The 23641-nt window shown below is 45.0% G+C and overlaps 1 protein-coding gene across 1 annotated transcript; it reads left to right on the plus strand.

Annotated features, from left to right (window-relative positions):
• Positions 1-12912: 12912 nt before the first annotated feature.
• On the plus strand, positions 12913-22019 carry errfi1b (ERBB receptor feedback inhibitor 1b; the record flags this gene model as incomplete). The annotated part of the gene is made up of 3 exons (XM_084333389.1): positions 12913-13005; positions 16069-16136; positions 20953-22019. The coding sequence occupies exons 1-3, from the start codon at positions 12959-12961 to the stop codon at positions 22017-22019; spliced, it is 1182 nt and encodes a 393-aa protein (XP_084189515.1). The 5' UTR covers positions 12913-12958.
• Positions 22020-23641: the final 1622 nt, after the last annotated feature.

Consider the following 23641-nt stretch of genomic DNA (forward strand, 5'->3'; position numbering starts at 1 on the left):
AGACCAGTGATGAGGTGTTGAGGGTCCAAGAGAGGTCCCTCAAGACGAAAGTCTTTCTCTGGTCTGCATCCCCTTAACAATTGTGTGTATTGAGCCGTACTGTATTGTACCCATTCTGCAATCTGTTAATAACATTTTCAATCAATCAATCAATCCTCGGAGATGTGGAATTTTAAGCTGGAGACACTGACACACTCGACCTCCGTCCCGTTGATATGGGCGGGGGTGTGCATGCTGGCTCTAGTCTTTCTGCAGTCCGCGGTTTTGTTGGTGTTGAGGGCCAGGTTCACCAGAATCTGAGGAGAATTATTGGTACCTCAAATTTACATGGCCAAATAAATTCCAGCTTGGGTCTTTTTTAACTTAAAGGGGACATATTATGTACAGTATCCTTTCAACAATTGTATCAAATTTTTGTGTTGTGTTTTTTTGGCATAAATCATATTTGCATAAATTACTGTAGGTTGTATTCTGGTATAGTATTGTGTCAGATAGTCATTTGTCAGATTGTCAGATAGTCATTGATGGTATTGTGTCAGATGGTCATTGTTGTTATTGTCAGATAGTCATTGGTATTGTCAAAGTCATTGATAGTATTGTCAGATAGTCATTGATAGTAATGTGTCAGATAGTCATTGATAGTATTGCGTAACATTGGTATAATTAGTAGATATTTCACTATTAAATTCAACATTGTGTCAGATATAATGAATAGCTCTTTCACTATTAAACTAAACGATTGTGTCAGACATAGCCTAAATGATAGCTATTTCACTATTAAAGTAAACATTGTGTCAGATATAGCCTAATTGATAGCTCTTTCACTATTAAAATAAATATTGTGTCAGATATAGCCTAATTGATAGCTCTTTCACTATTACATTTTACATTGTGTCAGATATAATTGATAGCTCTTTCACTATTAAATTAAACATTGTCAGATATAATTGATAGCTCAGTTTCAATATCAAATTAAACATAGTTTCAGATATAATTGATAGCTCTTTCACTATTAAACTAAACATTGTGTCAGATATAATTGATAGCTCTTTCACTATTAAATTAAACATTCTGTCAGATATAATTCATAGCTCTTTCACTATTAAACTAAATTACTATCACACACATCTGGTCTTTTTCACATCAGGGTTGTCTGAGTAGAGCGGCCGTCTGAGTGCACACTACAGAAGGTGAAAGGTGGATATATTTGAGGATATATATTGATCTGACTAAGTCGTATCGTTTTTACGGTTTTTAGACTTTTAGTTTTTAGACTTTTAGGCTATATATATTTTTTTTTACAGTGTATAGACTGGTAGTGTTCAAAATGACAGCCGGAGGACACGGGGCCTCGGTAGCCCTGCTGTCGTTCGTGATACTTATTATTTTTTTGATCGACTTTTTCTCCTCAATTTTTTCAATTTTTTCTCCCATCCCAATTTAGCCGTGCCAATTCTCCCGTCCCCTGTCTTGATCGTTGCTCGCATGAGCCCCCCACTGGCCTGTCGTAGTGAGGATAGAAGCCCATCACATGTCCCCTCCGATACATGTGGAGGCAGCCAGTCACTTCTTTTCACCTGCCAGCGCGGACTCTCATTGGCGAGGAGTAACGTGTGGGAGGCTCACACTGCCCCCGCCATTTTTCCTGTCTTTGCTGTGCAGGCGCCCTGACCGACCTGCAGGAGTCGCTGTTTACAACGTCCAGATTACCACCCATCGACTCCCCTCCCGCTAACTCTGCCAATTGGGTGCGGCTGGGTGGCGCAGTGGAGAGTGCGCTCGTCACCAATGCGAGAGACTCCGGTCTCGAATCCAGGTGTCAGCATTGCCTCCGGCTTGGGCCAGCCGTCATACTAACTCGTTTGGCTGAGTTAGCGGGAGGGAAGTTGATGGGTGGTAATCTGGCGTTGTGGACAGCGACTCCTACAGGTCAGGTCTGGGCGCCTGCACAGCAAAAGACAGGAAGTGGTGAAGGCAGCGTGACCTCCCACGCGTTACACTTCACCAATGAGAGTCCACGCTGTCAGGTGAAAAGGGAGCCGCTGGCTGTCTCCGCATGTGTCGGAGGAAGCATGTGGTAGACCTCAGGGCTCCCTAGACCGACCAGTAGGGGGCACATGCGCACAACGACCAGGTAGGGGAGGGGGGAATTGGCATAACGACTAAATTGAGATGGGAGGAAAAAGCACAGAAAATCAGGCGGAGAAAAAGAGGATTAAAAAAAAAAAAAAAAATCTGCCAGTCAGCATGACGGCCGGCCCAAGCCGGAGGCAACGCTGACAACCGGATTCGATACCGGTGTCTCTTGCGTTGGTGACGAGCGCAATGTCCGCTGCGCCACCCAGCTGCCTCCGTTCGTGATACTTTTAAACTTTATTGGTTTTACCCCTCACGTCCTGAATGACTGTTTGTTCACATGGTGAATTGGGAAAATACATTGGATTCTGCAAAGTGGTACTATTCAGCATATTCGTGTCTCCTGACTGCAACAGTTTCAACACAAATGCAAATCCAAACTAACCACCCAAACTGTAAATGCAGGCAAGCTCATCATAATGCTCTGCCTATTACTCTTATTACTATTATTATGACATCCACCAGTGCCCCGGACCAGGTAACGTGGTGGAGACAGCGACAAATAACTTTGCCATGCCATACGCTAATGCCAGAGCTAGCAGGCCGCTAGCATTCACCAACTCCCAACAACCAGTCTTGCAACTTAGCCAACATTCGCAGCCAATCCAGCTAGCCACAAACTGGCTAAACCTTCTCCATCTACCCTCCTCCGTATTCTGGTGTATCACCGGTCTAGACGGACAAACATCGGCCACACAACAGGCATGACTCGCTTCAACACTCACCAGCGGATCCCTGCGGCCCATGGCCCGAGGCCCGGCACCCTCCAGTATTACAACGAGTGTCAAACATCGGACCCTGTTGCCTGATGGCAGTGATCCGATGTCCTTTCAGACGTCTGCTGCGCTCCAGGCGGCTTCCAGCACGGCACATAGCAGCAGCAGGACCCAGATGAGCAATGCGGACACCCCTGACACCCTCTGCGGTGGAGTCTCTCAGCCTCATGACAGGACCCCAGCCATGTCTACGGCTCTTGGCAGCCTAGCAGTTGGTGGTCGGCGGCAGCCCAGCAGTTGGTGTTCGGCGGTCATCCCGTGTTTCCCCGACGGCCGACGTGGATGTCTCCAGTGCCCACTCCACCTGCAGCGGCGCCCCCCCCCCCCCCCCCCCCAGTCTCATAACAGGACCCTGATCACCCTCAGAGCCGTGCCTACGGCCCCCGGCAGCCCAGCAGTTGGTGATCGGTAGTCACCCCACGTTTCTAACGTCACAAACAAACCAGAGGTAAAATCCAGAAATCCAGTTCTAAAAAGGTATCGTTGCACAAAACCTTCATACTCTTAACCAAGCCAAATTTGTTTGGGATCCACGGTGGAAGCCAAAGCGACTTTTTTGTGGACACTTAAGATATTTGCAGTCTTGGTAACAAACGTGAACAGTTAGAGCATCTTTTGCTTGAGTCCAATATTGATTGTCTAGGTATATCGGAATCCTGGTTAAAACAGTCCTCTCCAGAAGCCCTTGTATCCATGCCAGGATACAATGTTTTCAGGAAGGATAGGATTAAGGGCAAAGGTGGGGGTGTATTACTTTATATCAAGAACACCCTTGAGCATCACCTCCCCTGGTGGGACCAAAGCTGGGACTCACTCCTTAAACAAAGCCTGCAATCTGGGCTGTCGGCAGAAATGGTGACTCGGACCTTAGGAAAGGCCAAAGACGGTGCGGCTGGGTAGCGCAGTGGGCTATGCACTCGCCTACCACCGCAGAGACTCTGGGATCTAATCCAGCTGTCAGCGGTACCCCCGGCTTGGTCAGTCGTCCTTACTAACATAATTGGCAGTGTTAGCGGGTGGGAAGCCGGTGGGGTATGTGTCCTGGTTGTTGTAAACTGTGACACCTACTGGTCTGTTCAGCAGGGAGGGGATCTGGGGGAAATAGCGTGAACCTCCGCAGGTGTTACATTCCCCCAGTGAGACTCCTCGCTGTCAGGTGAAAAGAAGCGGCTGGCGACTCCACATGTATCGGAGGAAGCATGTGGTAGTTCTACACCCTCCCCAGGCCAACAGTCGGGCAATACGCACAACGACCAGGAAGGGAATTGGCATAATGACTAAATTGGGATGGGTGGAAAATACAGAAAGCCCAAAAAATAAATAGAATACAATTTTGTTTTTAACACATTAACTGCATTGATCCATTTATATGCATCAATGTTTGATCACTGCCACCAGTCTAAGCCTATGGAGATGTTTACCTTCTTTGCAGGGCTATAACTTTTTAAATTGTATTGCTAAATTGACATTACTATGGCCCATTCAACATCGATTATCTATCGTTCAGGATGTAGGAACGTTTTACTTTTTCATTCACACATTCATACAAAAATACCGTCTAGAATATAAATATGTTTTTATCGTTTTCTGCAGTAATTCCTAGAACGTGAGATATAGGCATAAATGCATATATAGATTATCAAATGCCGTTTGATACCGATCCACGCTATATAAAAAATTTCAACTGTACATGGTCCTAAACGTTATGACTGATCATGCGCGGGTGAACGGGGGGGGGTCGTTTACAAAAAGATCCCAGTTATTTGATGGGGATCGAGGCGATCCATTTCCGGTTTGTATAATAATAATAACAGCCCAAATCATGTCGATTATTGAGTTATGGCAGCGATCGCTACACATGGATGTGTGTCTTGAGTCCCGCAACGATAAGCGAGTGGCCGGACGTATTTAGGAGACGCACCGATATCCAACCGGCATTTCCGGTTTGGCAACTCGCCGATCATCCACCAGGTGGCAGTATTGAAGCGTTGCAGAGTTGTGCCGAGTCCCACAGCATCAGACCAGCTTCCGTGAGGGAAATATGAATACCATGGTGAAAATATGAAATATGATCAAAATAACGTCGTACGCCGTGATCTGGCAGAATTCGCATGAACTTGAAACCCGTTGTACGACGTTTTTGGCGCAGAAAGTGTTAAGAAAGGCCAAAGACAACTTTTCTTTTATCAGTGTAATTGAATGTGCAAAAGGAAACAGTAAAAAATATGGCATATCTTAAATGACTAGGTAAACAGAACAAACGGGTAAACGACATCCTGGAATTAAAAGTCAACAACGTTCTGATTAAAGACCCCACTGTACTGGCCTGTACTTTTAACAATTATTTTTTAAATAGTGTATTTGAAATCACAAAACTCTTTGCCCCCTGTGGTGCTTCACCCAGCCCAATTGTGGATGCCGGGCCCCTCTTTGAGCTGGAGGAAATAACAGAGGAAGAGGTAAGAAAAATCCTTGTGGCGCTGAAACGCTCCAAGGCCAAGGACACTCAAGGACACAGATTTGATCAAAACACACTCCGACACTCTAGTAAAACCTATCACCATATTAGTGAAGGTGGAAGGTGGCCACGGTGACGCCAATTTTAAAATCTGGTAGCAGGGTATTTGGTTGCCAAGGCCAATCAGCATCCTACCTAGCCAACATATCTAAGGTTGTGCTGAAAAGTGGGTGTCGAAACTTATGATTAAACATCTGGACAAAGGTCACACCCCACTCCACCCACTACAATTTGGCTTCCGTTCTCATCACTCCACTGAGTCAGCTAACTGTGTTTTTATTGAAAAGGTTAAGTATATGCTGACAAAACCCCATAATGTAGGCTAGGTGCTGTGTTCCTGGATCTTAGAAAGGCATTTGACACTGTCAACCATCAAGTACTTTTGACAAAGTTGTCTCGTTTCAATTTCTCTGCAGATACTATACAATGGTTTAAGTCTTACCTAACAAACAGAAAACAGTGTGTCATGGTTGATGGCGTCAAATCTCCTTATCTTGACAATCCAGTCGGTGTGCCACAGGGATCGATCCTTGGGCCATTAATGTTTTCCCTGTACATCAATGACCTGCCGGACATATGCCCTAACTTCAATGTACAGATATACGCTGTTGACGTGGTCCTTTTTGTAAATGGTAAAAATAACGACCTGATCTCATGTAACCACACAGATGCATTGAACAAGGTCCAATATTGGTTGCAAAACACGTGCCTACTGCTAAATACAAAAATAACTGTATGCATGATGTTTGAAATGTTGTTTAATTTTGTGAATTTTTGAAAAATATGGCCTTTTTTAACAGTTGATGCTGCAAAAACTTCATTGCATGATATTCTCTCACATTGAATACTGCTTCACAAAGTGGTCGTTTCCACTGTCATGGACCAAGACGACTGCATGTTAAGGCTCCAGCAGACCTACTATGGGTTAGATGGACCACGAGGACTGCATGTTAAGGCTCCAGCAGCCCTACTATGGGTTAGATAGACCAGGGCGACTGCATGTTAAGGCTCCAGCAGCCTCTCCAGCCATGTGCTTCAGCTCCATCAGCCTGTGTGCCAACGGCTCTTCAACCCGCAGCACAATCTCATACCTTGGCCATCGCTGCATGTCTCCATGGCATGTCTTCAGCCCTGACCTCATGGGAGAGTTCGCTCACATTTTCAGCCTTGCTTCAATGTGTGCCCAAAGGAACACAAAGGCCCCATTCATTGGCCGAGAGTGGCCCCATTCATGCACACTGAGTAATTGCGGGTAGAATTGGTCATTGTTCAGTCTCTTCCATCTCCGAGGCTCACCGACGGAAGTGACGCCAGAGGCGTGTTGTTTTAAGAAACAACATCAATATTCAAGCGGGTCCTGCAGAGGCCTGCATGTTGTTGAGTGTTTTAGGTATGCATTATGCACACTCTACGCTTCTGTCTGCATGTCCTACACTAAGTGTGGGCCTAAGCCCACCACACATTGGTTTATGTGAAGCAGAGCAAGATCCCATTGTCTAGGAAGGACTTTTAAGAATGAATGAGGCAGTGTGATTATGACTGAGAACTTGCATACTTCTCATGACCCGGTGTTCATGTTTAAGGACTTTAAAGCCCCAATCAGGTATATTCTTTGACCTTATAAACATGGGGCATGTTCACATACTGTATGTTCCTGAAGAGTTTGATTGCTAGATGGAAAATGGATGTTTCCTAACCTGAGGTCTATATGTTGCTTGTTCTAGTGTTCTAGTTCTGCTGGCAGGGCTACCATATTTGTTTACATTTGGATTATGGATAGAATGATCATTTAAGAATGATAGTACAGTTAGTAAAACAAGTGATTTTTTTCTAAGCACATTTCATTGTGGCATATTAGCAGTAGGCCTACCTGTTCCGTAAAAAATAACAGAAATAAAAAATGATAACTGTCTGGTTATAGTTGTAACTTCTTCCTGAGCCTGTTGCAGAATATAAAGTGAACTAACAATGAGCCTGGAAGGTGCTCCTCATTGTTAAATAACAACGTAATAATATTGGAAGTGGTTGAAAAAGTGTATTTTACCAGCTCTGCTTCCACCCACACCACCTGCCCATGTAATGTGTTACTGAACCCATCGCTGATCCTTCTTTATATTTGAGTCAAAGTTCAGAATAAAACTCTATGAGGTGATGACATGAAACAAGTACAACGACATGAAACAATGATGCGAAACAACAGCATGAAACAACAAATTGAAACAACAACCTGAAACTGAAACAACGACGTGAAACAACGAATTGAAACAACGACGTGAAACAACAACCTGAAACAACAAATTGAAACAACGACGTGAAACAACAACGTGAAACAACAACGAATTGAAACAACGACGTGAAACAACATCTCTCAGGAGAACGCAGAGGTTTCGTGAGAGCACACAAACATTTCTCAGGAGAATGCAGAGGTTTTGTGAGAAAACAAACATTAAGGCGGCTGAGTGGCGCAGTGGGCAAGGCGCTCGCCACTAACGCAGGAGATGCTGGTATCGAGCCCAGCTCTCGGCGTTGCTACCGGCTTGGCCGGCCGTCATACTAACACAATTGGCAGTGTTAGAGGGTGGGAAAGCCGGTGGGTGGGGATCGGACGTTGTGGACAGCGACTCCTACAGGTCGGTTGGGTGACGCCAGTGCGGCGGAAACAGGAAGTATCGGGGGCAGCGTGAGCCTCCCACGCGTTACTCCTCGCCACTGAGAGTTCGAGCTGCTGCGGTGAAAAGATGCGACAGGCTGCCTCCTTGTGTACCGGAGGGGACACGTGATGCAAGGCTTCTACTTTTTCTCCCCATTTTCTGTTTTTCTCCCATCCCCAATTTCGTATTGTCCAATTCTACCCTCCCCTGTCTCGAACGCTGTTAGGCCATGCCTCCCACAAGCCGGCTGCAATGTGGACGAAGCCTTGCATCACGTGTCCCCTCCGGTACTCGAGGAGGCAGCCGTCGCATCTTTTCACCTGCACAGCGCGATCTCTCACCGGCGAGGGTCTGCGTGGGAGGGACACGCCGCCCCCGTTGCTTCCTGATTCTGCTGCGCAGGCGCACCAACCGACCTGTAGGAGTCGCTGTCCACAATGTCTGATCCCCACCCACCAGCTTCCCACCCCTAACACTGCCAATTGTGTTAGTATGAACGACCAGCCAAGCTGGTAGCAACGCCGAGAGCTGGGCTCGAACCCAGCATCTCCTGCATTAGTGGCGAGCGCCTTGCCCACTGCGCCACTTAGCCGCCCAATGCAGAGGTTTTGTGAGAGAAGTGGAGAGACTGCATGGTGGAGTCTGTCAGTCTGGTGTCACTCTGGTGGAGTCTGTCAGTCTGGTGTCACTCTGGTGGAGTCTGTCAGTCTGGTGTCACTCTGGTGGAGTCTGTCAGTCTGGTGTCACTCTGGTGGAGTCTGTCAGCCTGGTGTCACTCTGGTGGAGTCTGTCAGCCTGGTGTCACTCTGGTGGAGTCTGTCAGCCTGGTGTCACTCTGGTGGAGTCTGTCAGTCTGGTGTCACTCTGGTGGAGTCTGTCAGTCTGGTGTCACTCTGGTGGAGTCTGTCAGTCTGGTGTCACTCTGGTGGAGTCTGTCAGTCTGGTGTCACTCTGGTGGAGTCTGTCAGCCTGGTGTCACTCTGGTGGAGTCTGTCAGCCTGGTGTCACTCTGGTGGAGTCTGTCAGCCCAGCGTCAAGTGGCACGGTGGTGTAGTGGTTAACACTGTCGCCTCACAGCAAGAAGGTCCAGGGTTCGATTCCCGCTTGGGGACCAGGTTGCCGTGTTGCCAGTTACCCAGGTGGGGTATCTCCCAGGCCTTTCTGTGTGGAGTTTGCATGTTCTCCCCGTGCTCGCAAGGGTTTCCCCCCCGATAAGATAAACCCAATGGAAAAACAACAAGATCGCTAACGTTGTGGCGTCCTTGACGAAGACGGACAGGAGCACTTGGATTGGTCCCCTGGTGCGGCTCACGTTGACGCCTGTCTGCTCCCGGCTGCCTTTGGGGGGGAAGGGCGACGGGATGGGTTAATCGCAGATACGAATTGCATGCATGCATCGCATGTGTGCCAATTGATGACCTCGGAGCAGGTCCTAAATTATTTATTTTATTATTATTTATAAGATACTGTATAAACTGAGACAACTTGTGATTTTATTAGTGTGCACACAAAAAAAGTAACTAAAAGCAACTAAATAGGAGAGAGTGAATATTAAATATCAAGTTTATCACACCTATGTAGTTGATTTCCTTCCAGTTTAACTCATTCTGCGCCAAACCCAAGATTTCTCGTGTTTCGAATCCAAGCGTTGAGCATTCTAAACACTTGCGCGGACCTGCCTGTGTCTCCCTGGCACCGCTGCCTACGTTATAATTGCAATGCCAGTATCGCCTACCTTTTGAACTGGGTCTCTTAGTTGTCTCTCAGTGCCTCAGTACCTCCGGCTGCAGGAATCCCCTCCCCCTCAAAGTGGATCAGCACACAGCCATCTGTTGCCGATTTGCTCGCCCGAAACCTATTGTTTCCCGTATTATGGCCAGGCCCAATGCATACCAGTAATGGAGATCACGATGGAACTACTGGGATTATTCATTTTGGAGTACCTTCTGACAAAGGTAAGGTCTATTTTAAATCTATTTTACCTAACCTAAAACATGCTTTTGTATTGATCACAGCGTCGTATTTTACCGAACCTAAAACATGCTTTTAGTAATGATCGCAGCTTCGTAAAACGTCCCCCCCCCCCCCCCCCCCCTCCCTTGATGACTTTGTGAAGAAACATCTATATGGTATATACCTTTGATTTGGAAATAATAGGTTTCAGGCGAGCAACCCGAACAATTTGCGCATATGCATATTCTCACAATCTAGAAAACGAGACTGGATTATTTTGAAACGGGGCGATGTTTAGTGTGGAATAGCACACAAACGAAAGTATGAAGAAATGAACTGGTTTGTCCCTGTTGGACTATAAATAGTGCCTGTCAAATGAGCCATACTATTGTCTCCATAGTTATAATATAGAATATACGATGGGTCCGTAAACATCGTGAAAATGGTCAATAACGCATGGCGCCAGGGAGTAAAGTTGGAAAAACAGCGTGGCAGTCAATGAGTTAATAGAGTATTTCTACCCCTTTTCAACATCAATAGCAGTGTGAAAGGTAGGCTGAGATTTACCAAAACATACACCTTATATACACATAATGCACATGGAATTTGTTAGACATGGACAATCTCTGATAATGGAGAGAAGTGAAAAGAGGACTGGTCCTTTAAGACAGCATGCAGCACTAGCTACTGTAGTGACTCAGATGACAGAGGCGGTTGGCATGGCTACAGAGAGGTGGGAGGGGAAAGGAGGAGGGCTCTTCCCACTACTGACCAGAGGTTGCTCAATACCCCCCACTCACACACACATGGCTTCAGGCTGAAACTACAAAAGAACACGCTGTTATTCAGTCAAGTAGTTGTTCCACTATTTCCACGAAATTCAGCAGGATATTGAGCTGTTGTTGTTTTGATTAAAGAGCCTACAACATAGGTCTGTGAGAAATAATCCATACATGTAATAATCACAATGTGTTGTTTTTGCTAGCATCAGGTGCTAATTTTAAAGGTCCCACATTTGAGTCCTTTTCAACAAGTTAAATAGGTCTTGTTTGCTGGAAGGAAACCCGTTCAGATGATGCATTCTAGCTGCCTCTATACCCCTCTGTTTCAGTCCTGTTCTCATTTGACTGTAGCTGCCTGTTACGTAGTACTTTCACATGGTGGAGGGATACTTACTGTCTGTGGTGCATATTCACATTGTGGTAGTAGTGTGTTGTCACTAATGGGTGGTTTGATTGACACACTGTTTTCTTTCTGTTGTTTTTGCTTGTCATTAATGGCCGCTTTCTAATTTATCACAGGTGTGGTGATGAGGCACCACATCCTACAAATGGAGAGTGCAGGCTGCAGTTCTAGTTCGTTCTCTCTCTCGCAGCTGTTGCTCGTCACTGGTTCTCCAGAGGCCTAACCTGAAGACCTCATTTTGTGCTCACACTGCCTTTTCCACCATTTTGGCCTTTTTGCTGTTTGTCCATTTTTGCTACTTAAACTTTTGACCATATGCTTTTCTTTATTCATGTCCTGAGCTTTGGGAGTCTGGAGCACCCAGCTCCCCATCTTTTTTGTTCATTAAATTAGCTGTCCAAATAAATATTGTTATTTTTGATAACTCCTGTCTTGTCCTGTGTCCACCACTTTACGTTCAAGGCCTAAACGAGCCATATTGTAGGATTGAACGGAACACTGCCTCTACCCCTCTCTTTCAGTCCTGTTCTCATTCTAGCTGCCTCTATACCCCTCTGTTTCAGTCCTGTTCTCATTCTAGCTGCCTCTATACCTCTCTGTTTCAGTCCTGTTCTCATTCTAGCTGCCTCTATACCCCTCTGTTTCAGTCCTGTTCTCATTCTAGCTGCCTCTATACCCCTCTGTTTCAGTTCTGTTCTCATTCTAGCTGCCTCTATACCCCTCTGTTTCAGTTCTGTTCTCATTCTAGCTGCCTCTATACCCCTCTGTTTCAGCCCTGTTCTCATTCTAGCGGCCTCTATACCCCTCTGTTTCAGTCCTGTTCTCAACAGACTGTTTCTGTGTCTGTAACGAGCAAGCTGCCTTGATCATACAAATACCATAATTATTGTACATCTCCTAATGCTATACGAGTATCGTCGAACAAAATCTAGATCAAACTGTTAAACTGGGTGTTGCAGATCAAATATGACTCACGATGCACCATATTGTAGCGTATCAAACTTACCACAAAACATTTAGTTTAAAATGTATTTTAGGTTCAACTTTAGGTAGAAAAGATTAAGTTTAAGATCAAGACAGCATTTTGTACATTCGGAGTCATGGACGCATTGCAATGAGCTTTAGAACATAAAAAAGTTAGAGGAGCTTGAAAATAACGTGAACTAGTATTTTTGTATTTATTTATTTATATTTTGCTGTAGTGGATAGGTATATATATTTTTTTTATATTGATAGATAACTATTAATATGATATTGTAAGGAAGGGGCAGGACCAGATAAGCGTTGCTTCTTTCTGTCCATTCTCGAACAAAACCATTTGTCTTGAGCTATGTTGATTATTGCTTCCATGTCTAGGAAGTTATCTTTTATTTTATTTGTATTTAATTAAAAATTTTATTTAAATTTTGTTATTTTTTGTTATTACAAATGTGTGTGTTTATGGTTGAAAATGTTCGAGATAAATAAAGATCAAATCAAATCAAAACAAAACGTAAGTCCAAAATGACCCGGGCTGGGTGCAGAATCTGACTGGCTTGTGTTAGTTCTGATGGTGGTCCTAGAGGACGTGTCACCAAAATCAATAGGTTTCTTCCTCAATGGGGTCATGAATGTTCTTTTTTCCTCTGGCAGCCAACCAGCAGACAGAACGAAGGTGTGAAGGTCTTCAGCGTTTGGGCTTCAGTCCTGCTCCACATGGTCCCTCGTGCCCTTTAGAGTAGTGTGCACTACCTCCCTGCATGGCTTGGAACCGGCCCTACTGCTTGGGACAGCATGCCATGAACAGGTAACACTTGAACACAGAGGGGTACTTGGGCTGACCAGAGAGGCACTTGGGCTGACCAGAGAGGCACTTGGGCTGACCAGAGAGGCACTTGGGCTGACCAGAGAGGCACTTGGGCTGACCAGAGAGGCACTTGGGCTGACCAGAGAGGCACTTGGGTTCACCAGAGAGGCACTTGGGCTGACCAGAGAGGCACTTGGGTTCACCAGAGAGGCACTTGGGCTGACCAGAGAGGCACTTGGGTTCACCAGAGAGGCACTTGGGCTGACCAGAGAGGCACTTGGGTTCACCAGAGAGGCACTTGGGCTGACCAGAGAGGCACTTGGGTTCACCAGAGAGGCACTTGGGCTGACCAGAGAGGCACTTGGGCTGACCAGAGAGGCACTTGGGCTGACCAGAGAGGCACTTGGGCTGACCAGAGAGGCACTTGGGCTGACCAGAGAGGCACTTGGGTTCACCAGAGAGGCACTTGGGTTCACCAGAGAGGCACTTGGGCTGACCAGAGAGGCACTTGGGCTGACCAGAGAGGCACCTTTCTTTAGGCATTATCATGTGTCCGGCTGCTAAATGTATTAATTCTGGCCCCCTTGGTAATTGAGTTTGACAGCCCTGGTTTATGATATAAAGAGATGGTCAGGTTCTTAGACTGTGTCATTGGGTCATTTACATCACACATAATTTTGTTTACAATGGCGGCAATGGCCATGAGAAAGTCAAATACAAATCCTGTAATGTGCTGATATTAGCCCTTAACACATCCGGGGCCATCCACGTGTATATATACGTGATTGGGAGCCAGCGCTTGACGGCCAATCACGTATATATGATGATGATGATGATGAAGTCTTTATTTTGTGAGAGTGGGTTTTAAGCAGAGCCCAATCGCTGAACACAGGAGAGGAGAATGGAGCGTTTCAAGGGGTTTTAATGGTATTCCCAAGCAGGCAAGAATTACATCCAGAAATGTACAACAGGTATGAATAGGGGGATAACGGGGGCAGGCGCACTCCAGTGCCACTGCAGACGGGAGACACGGTTTCGTGTTTGAGAGAGGGAGCTGGAACTCCTCTGTAAGCTCCAGGGGGGTCCAGACAGGAACACGCTGGCACGGAGGTCCTGGGCACAAGAGAGGGAAGTTAGTACAGGGATGATCACACGGGGATGCCTAGCAGGTCTTCAGACTGAGGCGTCGTACCTAGGTAATGATACTAACACCACGACGACTTCTGGTCAGCGTCGTCCAGTTGAAGTAGGGTCCTCATCATCAGGGGATGGGATACAGCTGTGAGGAGTGAGGTGCCTGACAGCGTGTGAATCAGGGGATGAAGTGCAGCTGGGTTGAGTGACGGGAGGTGAAGGGATGCTGACCATAAGGGCGTGAGGCTTCCGTGGTGGAAGGAAGGGAGGATGAAGAGGAGTGCGTGGTGGGAGGAAGGGAGGATGAAGAGGAGTGCGTGGTGGATGGAAGGGAGGATGAAGAGGAGTGCGTGGTGAATGTGAGGGGAGAAGGAGGGGGAGTGAAGTACGCTCTCGCCGTGATTATGACATATTTCAGACTCAAGGTCCATATTACAAAACACCAACAAGAATACAATAACAAAAGCAACAAGGCCAACAACATAGATTAAAATACCTTAAAATACATAAAGGCATCGGTTCCAATGTTTCCACAAATCAGAGGAGTACCTTGTATCACTTCGTTTAACATCACTAATGGCACCTATTATCTTGTTTTTAGACTCTAGTAATCGACACATACATTTAAACATCAGGTTCCTCAGCAGAGCATGGAAGGTGGGGACATTTGTAGTCACAAACAAATGGCTTGCACTAGTCCGTCTTGGGAGCTTAACACTTTGATTGCCACGCAGTATGCCCATCCTTATGCCCAGTCTGCCAGTGTTGTAACCCTATGGAGATGTTTACCTTCTTTGCAGGGCTATAACCTTTTAAATATTATAGCTATATCGACATTACTATACTATGGCCCATTCAACATCGGGTATCTATCGTTCCGGATGTGGAAACGTTATATTTTTTCATTCATACATTGTTGTGTTAATACCGTCGAGAATATAAGTATATTTTTAAGGTTTTCTGCAGTCATTCCTAAAACGCAAGTTATAGGCCCTGACGCATATGATAGATTATCGATTGGCGTTTCTTTCCTATACACTCTATATTAAAAAATTCAAATGTATATGATCGGTATACATTATGCTTCATCATGCGTGAAGGAAAGGGGGGGGGGGGGGGGTCGTTTATAATTCCTTGATTGTCAGTAACGGCTTTATTTAGTATGGGTTGATATGTTGATCAGATGGATTGCCGTGAAATGGATAAACAATCGGGCTGAAAATAACATTATATTCCTCTTACCGTTCGCCGATGAGACTGGAGGAAAAATATTCCAATTATTTGACGTCGATCTGCTAGATCCATTTCCCGTTTGTATGACGCAATAAACGCCGAAATCATATTGATTATTGCGTTTCGAAAGCGATCCCATGCACTCGAGTGTTTGTCTGGATCCACGTAACAAGATATTACTGCCGGAGGGATTTCCTCGATGCACCGAGCGCCACTTCCGGTTTGGCTTGGAGTGTAACTCGCCGGACATCCACCAGGCGGCGGTATTGAGGCGTTGCAATATCAGACAGGGTCCAGCTGCAGTCCCGGAGGGAGGCTAGATGAATTATGAATGCCATGGCGAAAAAATTAAATATTGATCCCAAAAACGAGTTAACTCGTTTCTGGTGTACAACGCATGGCGGGCAATAACGAGTATACTCGTTTTTGGCGTCCAATGTGTTAATACTGATGTAAACACCTTAAGACCGTAATTGAAATATAAATTGTAATCTGGAATATAAATGTGCATTGAAACATATTCATTGTAGTTTTATTTCTTCATCTAGCAGACCTGCTTTAAAGTGCCTCATTAAAACAGGACCATGTTCATGCAACATAGTGCACATGTCATGCTTGTTATTTCCACTTTAATGACTTACTCATGACAAGTTATGAGTAGGAATCATTTACATTGTTCTGTATGTTTTTCTGCAGCTTGTGCCTGAGTCCTGACATGGAGCAGAACCTACAGCAGCAGCAGCAAGTGGCTAAGGAGTTTGACAGTGAGTAACGTTTATTTAGTTAACGGTTGTATTGCTCAGTACTTCAAACCCGCTTACATTTATCAGTATGGTTTTCAAAACCTGCTTACATTTATCAGCATGTTTTTTTATTGCTCGGTACTTCAAACCTGCTTCCATCTATCAGTAATATGTTTGTTTTTTTATAAGCAAACATTGAGATTACTTATGTTGTCACTAGTATTCCATAAGGAGTCTTGATCAGACTGATGTCAGACTGAAGTGAATTGGAGAACTGCTAGTGGAGTCAAGTGGACTTAAATTTCACATGGAAACAAAACTTTTACAGAAAGAATAAAGAAAAGCAGTAGTCTGATTGTATGAAGAGCTCAGTCAGTCAATCAATTTGAAAATAAAATATTTCTCCAATACCATATTTATTTATATATTCATATAGTGGCTCAGGAGGTAGAGTGGTCATCTGGTAATCTGAAGTATATTATACGTTATAATACATATGGGCTGCAGTATATAAGGCACCCTAACTGGCTGATATACGTCATGCGTTATACGCAGTAGTCCCACGTAACCCACGTAATTGTCCTTTTAAGTGTTACATAAAACCCATCTGTGGCCTCGTGCAGAGGAAGGTGGTAAATACATGTTAGAGGAGAGGAAGGGAGGCTATCAGTGTCTGGTCACCAGCTGTTCCTGAAGTCTGGGGCCAGGCGGATGTTTCTCAGGAAGTTTGTCAGAAGGTTATGGGAAGCTCCTTCTGATAAAAATCGGTTCCTGAAGTAATCAGGTGTTGTGGCTGATGTTTGACTGAGAGGCTGAGGTTCAGCAGCTTGTTTTCACCGTGCTGCTCTTATTCACGTTTCCCTCAACGCTGAGCTGCTTTCCTGTTTTCTCAGAGAAAGTTGCCTCCACTCACAAAAACAACAGTTCAGTCTGTGTGATAGTGAGGCCTTTTGATTACAAAGCTATTTCTGGGAAGGGTCAGGAGAGCATCCTATTGATCACTAATCAAGCCCTTTCCTATGGCATTCAGATTATTTGTTGTTTTTGAGAAATTAACACCAACCTGTAGAATTAGTTTGCAACTGTAATACAGTTCAATGGGGCTTGGAAGCATTTCTCACAAGACACTCAGATATTCTTCCAGACATCAGGAATAAGAATAAGAACTGTTTGAATGGTTCTGTATGTTAAGAACCCACCCTCCCCCTTCCCCCCTGATGTACCACCCCCCCCCCCCCCAAATAAATAAATAAATAAATAAATAAATAAATAAATAAAAAAGGGACAGACACTCGCTCGCCCCCCCCCCCTTCCCATCCCAGGACCTTTACATGAGTTATATACAGTATTTTTTTTTTTACTTTATTTTTTAGCGTTTATCGCTTTTCTGGTCAAGCATGACCGACAGATACAGGGTGAAACAGGATATAGATCAGGGGAAGACATTCTGGCAAATGACGGCGGGTCCGGGAATCGAACTCGGAGTCCACCAGATCCGTGACGCAGCACGGTTTTCCCAGACGCAGAAATAGCGCCGAGATATGCGGTGAGCTACTGGAGCTCCCCCGAGTTATATACAGTATTCAGTATTCAAGGGCTATACACGCTCCTTCAACTTCACAGCAGCAGCCAACCAGACAGCAACACTAGACTCCTTGACCCCAATCACACGTGCCGTGGATATTTCCAAGTAGATCATGTCGAGATAAGTGAGGATCTGTGCTTTTCGAGCTAACATAACATTAGTCTCCAACGGAGAGGAGAGAAAGACCGCGGCTCACATGCAGCTGAAACTACCTGTTGGAATAAATTAATTGATTGATGTTTAACTTGTCCCTGTGTGTGTCCAGTAATTTCGACTAGCAAACGTTGTATTTAACGTTACCTCAGGATACCACTGTCTATTGTATTTAGTTGGTTAGCTATTTAGCTAATGTGGATAGCATTTTGAATAGCATCAATGCTAGCTGGCTGGCTACAGCTTTATTTATTAAATTATGGAGGCTTTTTAATCGTCAAGGTAAGAGAGGATTTGTCATGATCAACTGAAGGCGTATGCTATGGAACAATATGTGCTTGGGTTTTCAGAAAAAGGCCAGCTATGTGACGCTAATTATTTAGCTAATATTGATAGCATAGCTTGCTGGCTACAGCTCAACACCATGCCATGGGGATACTATTTACTAAATTATGGAGGCTTTTTAATCGTCAAGGTAAGAGAGGATTTGTCATGATCAACTGAAGGGGTATGCTATGGAACAGTTTGCCGCAAAAGCCCGATCAGGCTCAATAGCTTCTGCACCACGAAGGCATGGTCATGTTGGACCTACAAAAGGCCTTCGACACTGTCAATCACACCATTCTGATTGACAAGCTAAAAGCAATTGGTTTTGATAGTCTATCAGTGAGCTGGATGCAATCCTACCTGGAGGGGAGAGAACAGATGGTGGAGGTAAACGGTACCCTATCCCCCCCCCCCTCACAGTGAGCTGTGGTGTTCCACAAGGAAGCATACTAGGACTGCTACTGTTCCTAATTTATGCAAATGACATGTCGTCAGCTTGTGACTGCAACTTGTTCGTTTGCGGACGACTCAGCCCTGCTGGTCTCTGACAAGAACAAGTTACAGGGTGAAAAAACCCTCAGCTCGGAACTAGGCAAAATCTGCATATGGCTCGCTGATAACAAACTATCATTACACATGGGCAAAACAGAGTCCATTCTCTTCGGTTCAAATAACAAACTCAGCAAGACCGACGGCTTCTCAGTTACAGTGGGTGACAATATTGTCACAAGGAAAGAAGAAATTACCTACCTGGGTTCCATCCTAGAGGCAAATCTTTCCTGTGACAAAATGGCATCCAATGTAATAAAAAAAGTCAACCAACGAACTCGATTCTTGTACCGGATCTCCTCTCTGGTAAACAAGAATACCCTGAAGACTCTGGCAGGAGCACTCATTCATGGGTACTACGACTATGCTTGCACCTCATGGTACCAAAGCACCTCAAAGGCGCTAAAAACTAAATTACAAACATCTCAAAACAAACTGGTCAGACTACTGCTTGACCTTACTCCTAGAACCCACCTCACCCCTGCCCACTTTGACAACCTAGGATGGCTTAGAGTAGACGACAGAGTACAGCAACTTGCAATGGGCCTGGTCTACAAGATACACTACACGACCAAGGTACCCATGTACATGTCAAAATACTTCCCAAAGGTCAGTGAATACCACGATCACAACACCAGAGGGAGCTCCACAAATCATGTTAAACCCAGATTCGGCTCAAACAAGGGACTAAACACGTTTCGCAATTATGCCACATCAATGTGGAACGCCCTACCCAAAGCTGTAAAGGAATGTGAATCACTACCCACTTTCAAAACCACTCTCAAAGAACACCTACGGGAGACTGCAATTCGAAACTGGCCCCTGTAAATGTCCAAACCCAACCCCCTCCAATGTACAGTAAATTACCAAGTATGGTTTTGTCAATATTCCAATGTACAGTTTTGCTTGTACAGTTGTACAGTGTCTTGTTGAAAATGGGGGACCCTGATGTAAACAAGACGAAAGTCTTTCTCTGGTCTGCACTGCATCCCCTTAACAATTATATGTATTGAGCTGTACTGTACTGTACCCATTCTGCAATCTGTTAATAAAGTTTTCAATCAATCAATCAACTACTCTGTACGACGACATTGTTGTTGTGATGTTGGCTGAGAGTTTGCACATGCGGGGTAAGGGAGAGGTGGGCCAACGCGCCATCGGTTCAGGAGAACACGCGTATCGTTTGTAAAGATGGTGACGCAATGGGGGGGCGTCTTCAGAATTGCGCACTCTGGGAGCTAGTATCAAAAAGTACCGTCTTCAGGCTGCCAGAATGCAGTTCCGTGTGGCAGAACGATGCAAACTATCAAATACTTTGCCTAAGACGACCAAAATCGTTTTAGTGTGGACATGGCCTTAGACAGAGCTTGCCCAGATGTATCCAACGTGTAGCAATCAGCTTCTTGGCAGCTGTGAGGCCAGCAAACTAGTCTTTTCATATGTGTAGTAGTCAGCAACTGAGACATGTCATTCAGAAGAAACACAGAGGGAGATACAGGTATGGTCAAGGAGAAAATATCTGATAGTTGATAGGTAACATTTTTCCAAAAAAGTTTTTGTCATTTTCAAACTAAGTATACTGTAGGAACTATTTCTCACTTAAGGTGTAGTTTGACCAACTGTCAACTTCTCACAGAATGTTTAGAATCTTTCCTCCAGCAAGACAGCAGGTAACCATGTTAACCACTCCATAAACATTCCACGCAGAGCAAAGATACACAGCACACTCAATCAAACCTTTAACAAATTGACTTGATCTGCTTTTATTTTTCAAAGGGCATAAATCTGTAAAGACACATCAAATGCCAAAACAAGCATGTACCATTGACTCAGAATGGTCTGTTTTATTGAAATCTTCACAGCAGTAGTTTGTTTATACTTCAGACGTATGATATTTAAACATGGTCCCCAAAATTTATGGAAGCGAATGAGGAGCCTGATACCTGGGAGGAATGGGGGTGTTGACAGCACATGACAGGGACAGCAGTGGTCACTAGTTTACTTGTAGATTACTTTAGATATGAGGTAAGACTGCTGATTTCTGACAAGTTATACGAAAGTGAAATATCCCTTTAAAGGAGGCTAAGACCAACTTCTCAGAAAGAGTGTGGTGTGAAAGTATTAGTGAACGTCACAGTAAAGAGCTGGTCTACCTCTACTTTAAAGACACGTTCAGGGTTTGTAGATGGAAAGTCTATAATGCATCATGTTTTTCTTTTCCAGCCAAGTTCATCTTGTCCCAGACTCCACTCTACTCAACGTGGCACCATAACAGGATGACACAGCTCCTTGAGGGAGACCAGGTGGTCCCTTCCTTCCAGAGGCTGACTGCGCTCAAGGGCCTCCGAGACGCCAAGCCCCTTCCTCTTCCCCCCGACCCGGAGGAGCTCATGTCGGACGAGGCAGCAGACAGTGAGGTGGAGTTTTTCACTAGTGACCAGCGCCGCCTTCTGCCCAAGAGCTGTCCCAAGTACCCGTGCCACGCTGGCCCCAGCAGCCGCGCTGGCGTTAGAGGCCAGGTCAACTACGCCTACCAGGAGAACCCATCAGAGGTCAACGACGTCGGTAGGACTGGCTGTATGGCTCGCCCCTGTTCTAGCACTGACGTTAGCAGAGTGACTAGTGGCTGGACAGGGTGTGACATTAATGGTGGGGCTAGTTTTGGGGCCAGCGGTTGGACAACTGGCGGGGTTGAATCTGGAAGCCATGGGCAGCAGCCACAGAGAGCTGAGCAGAGAGCGGCAGCCAAAGAGATGCCTTCCCATAGTCACCAGCCTGATTGCCTGCGACATCCCAGGCTGCGCCACTCCTATGCTGGCCCCGGTCTGCTCCACCACCAGCCCCACGGGAGTTGCTCACCCAGTCCCATGGTCAAGCCTGAGGTCCCTCCACGTATCCCTATCCCTCCAAAACCCTCCAAGGCTGTTATTAACCCCTGTCCTCTTAGTAGCAACGATGAGGACAAGCCTCCCAAAATCCCTCCCAGGGTCCCCCTGGTTTCAGCGTGTCCACCACGAACCCAGAGCCCCAAGAGCCTCCCGCTCTACATCAACGGGGTGATGCCACCCACACAGAGCTTTGCCCCTAACCCCAAATATGTCAGGAAGGCCCCGCAGAGACGACACAGCGAGAGGGTGCCCCCTGTGGACCAGAGCACTCCCTGCATCGTTCCCATCATGAGGGATGGAAGGCAGGCCAGCTCCACCCACTACATCCTGCTCCCGCGTCGCCCGGCCTACATGGACAGGCTAGAAAGGTTCCTCAGTGAACCACCAGGGGGACGATCATAATCTCAGCATGCACAGTTCAGAGTGGGGTTGCCAGAATGGGTAGGAACACTCTGAGTCAACCTGTCTCATAAGACAGACACACAATGTAATGTCATGCGAAGCAACATGCCATGCATGTGAGCCGCCACTAGGGGCACATGGCTAACTGTGAGTGAGTGAGTTAGTTAGTGACACTGCCAGTCTATGAGGTGCTTCATCTGTGTGAAGCAAAACCAAATCCAAGCGGAGAGGTTGTGATTCATGAAGGTTGTTGTGGTTTTACATCACATTCCCCTGGTTTTGTGATACAGTGATTAAAAACACATTTCCTCCTTTTGTCAAAAGGTACAGCGAAGAACAATTATTACACTTTTAACTGTTTCTATAGAACATCATTTGAACTGATCCTACAATGGAGTTAAGGACAAAGTCAACCTAAATCTTCTTAAACAAGCCCTATTTGGCTTCGTCTCAGAGCGCTCAGCCGTACCGGTGTACAAGAAGCACTAGTAACAACTGAACCTGTCATCAAGTGTTATGGAACAGATGACACAGTGGTATTAATGGTTACTTTCACAAGTACAAGCTGGGCTTGTGCTCAACCAGCTCTCCCTCCATGTGTGCTTTATGTATGTGAAGACATTTTCCTTAAAGGGTGTTAATTGACATTTTCAACTTAATATTTTAATATTCAACTTAACATTTCTACTTAAATGTAAAAACAAATTAACAGTACAGTATACAGTGGTTCATGTATTGTGTGTGCATGCATGTGATTTCATGACTGTCCAACACTTCCAGGACAAAAGAAAACAAGCACGGCACTACCTGCCACATGTCCGACAAAATGTCCCTGCCAGATGGTCCGTGAGCGAGTGATCAGAGTTGGCCATGCACAGCCCACAGCGAGTCTTGCGCATCATGGGAAAAACTCACTGAATTGCGAATGTGTATTTTTTTGCATATAATGACGTGAGGGTGATGATACGTTTTCTTTGAAACCTCAGGGATTGAACTTGAATGCCATCCATAAGTGAACCACTTATCCCACATTATGCTTGAATATTAAGATTAAGACAAATATTTACTGCAAGGACCTCATCTGATTTGTTGGCGAGAGAACCGAGTTGTTTTTCTAAGAAAATATATAAATCAAAGCTCCTAAAACCCATCCAAGTGATATATAAAATATCTAAATAATTGATAAGAAATTAAAACTATATAAGAAAATTATTTTCATTCCTTATGTTATGTACATCTTGAATGTGATTTACACTAAATAGAATAATTTGCATAGAACACGTCATTTATATATATTTGCAAATGTCACTACTACAAACAAATTATGACAGTAGCAACAAAAAAAAGCTAGTCTTACGCATTGATAAGTCATTTAATTCATTTGTACACTGAATTTAATTAGCATTTTCCAAAAGCTAGTCAGTGAAGAAAGTTAGAATTGTACATTTAATGTCACTTAATATTTAGTCCTGTGAAAAGCTAGATCTGAAACCTTTTATTTCACCTCACAGTATTTTCTTAGTTTTTAAGCATTCATTATTGAATGCTGTCATGTAATCACAAGTGTATTGAAACACAAATTGGTTTAACATTTAATGTTACATTTTCTGATGGTTAAGCAT

Source organism: Notolepis coatsorum, assembly GCF_963971535.1.
Source record: "Notolepis coatsorum genome assembly, chromosome: 17".
NCBI classification, from domain to species: domain Eukaryota; kingdom Metazoa; phylum Chordata; class Actinopteri; order Aulopiformes; family Paralepididae; genus Notolepis; species Notolepis coatsorum.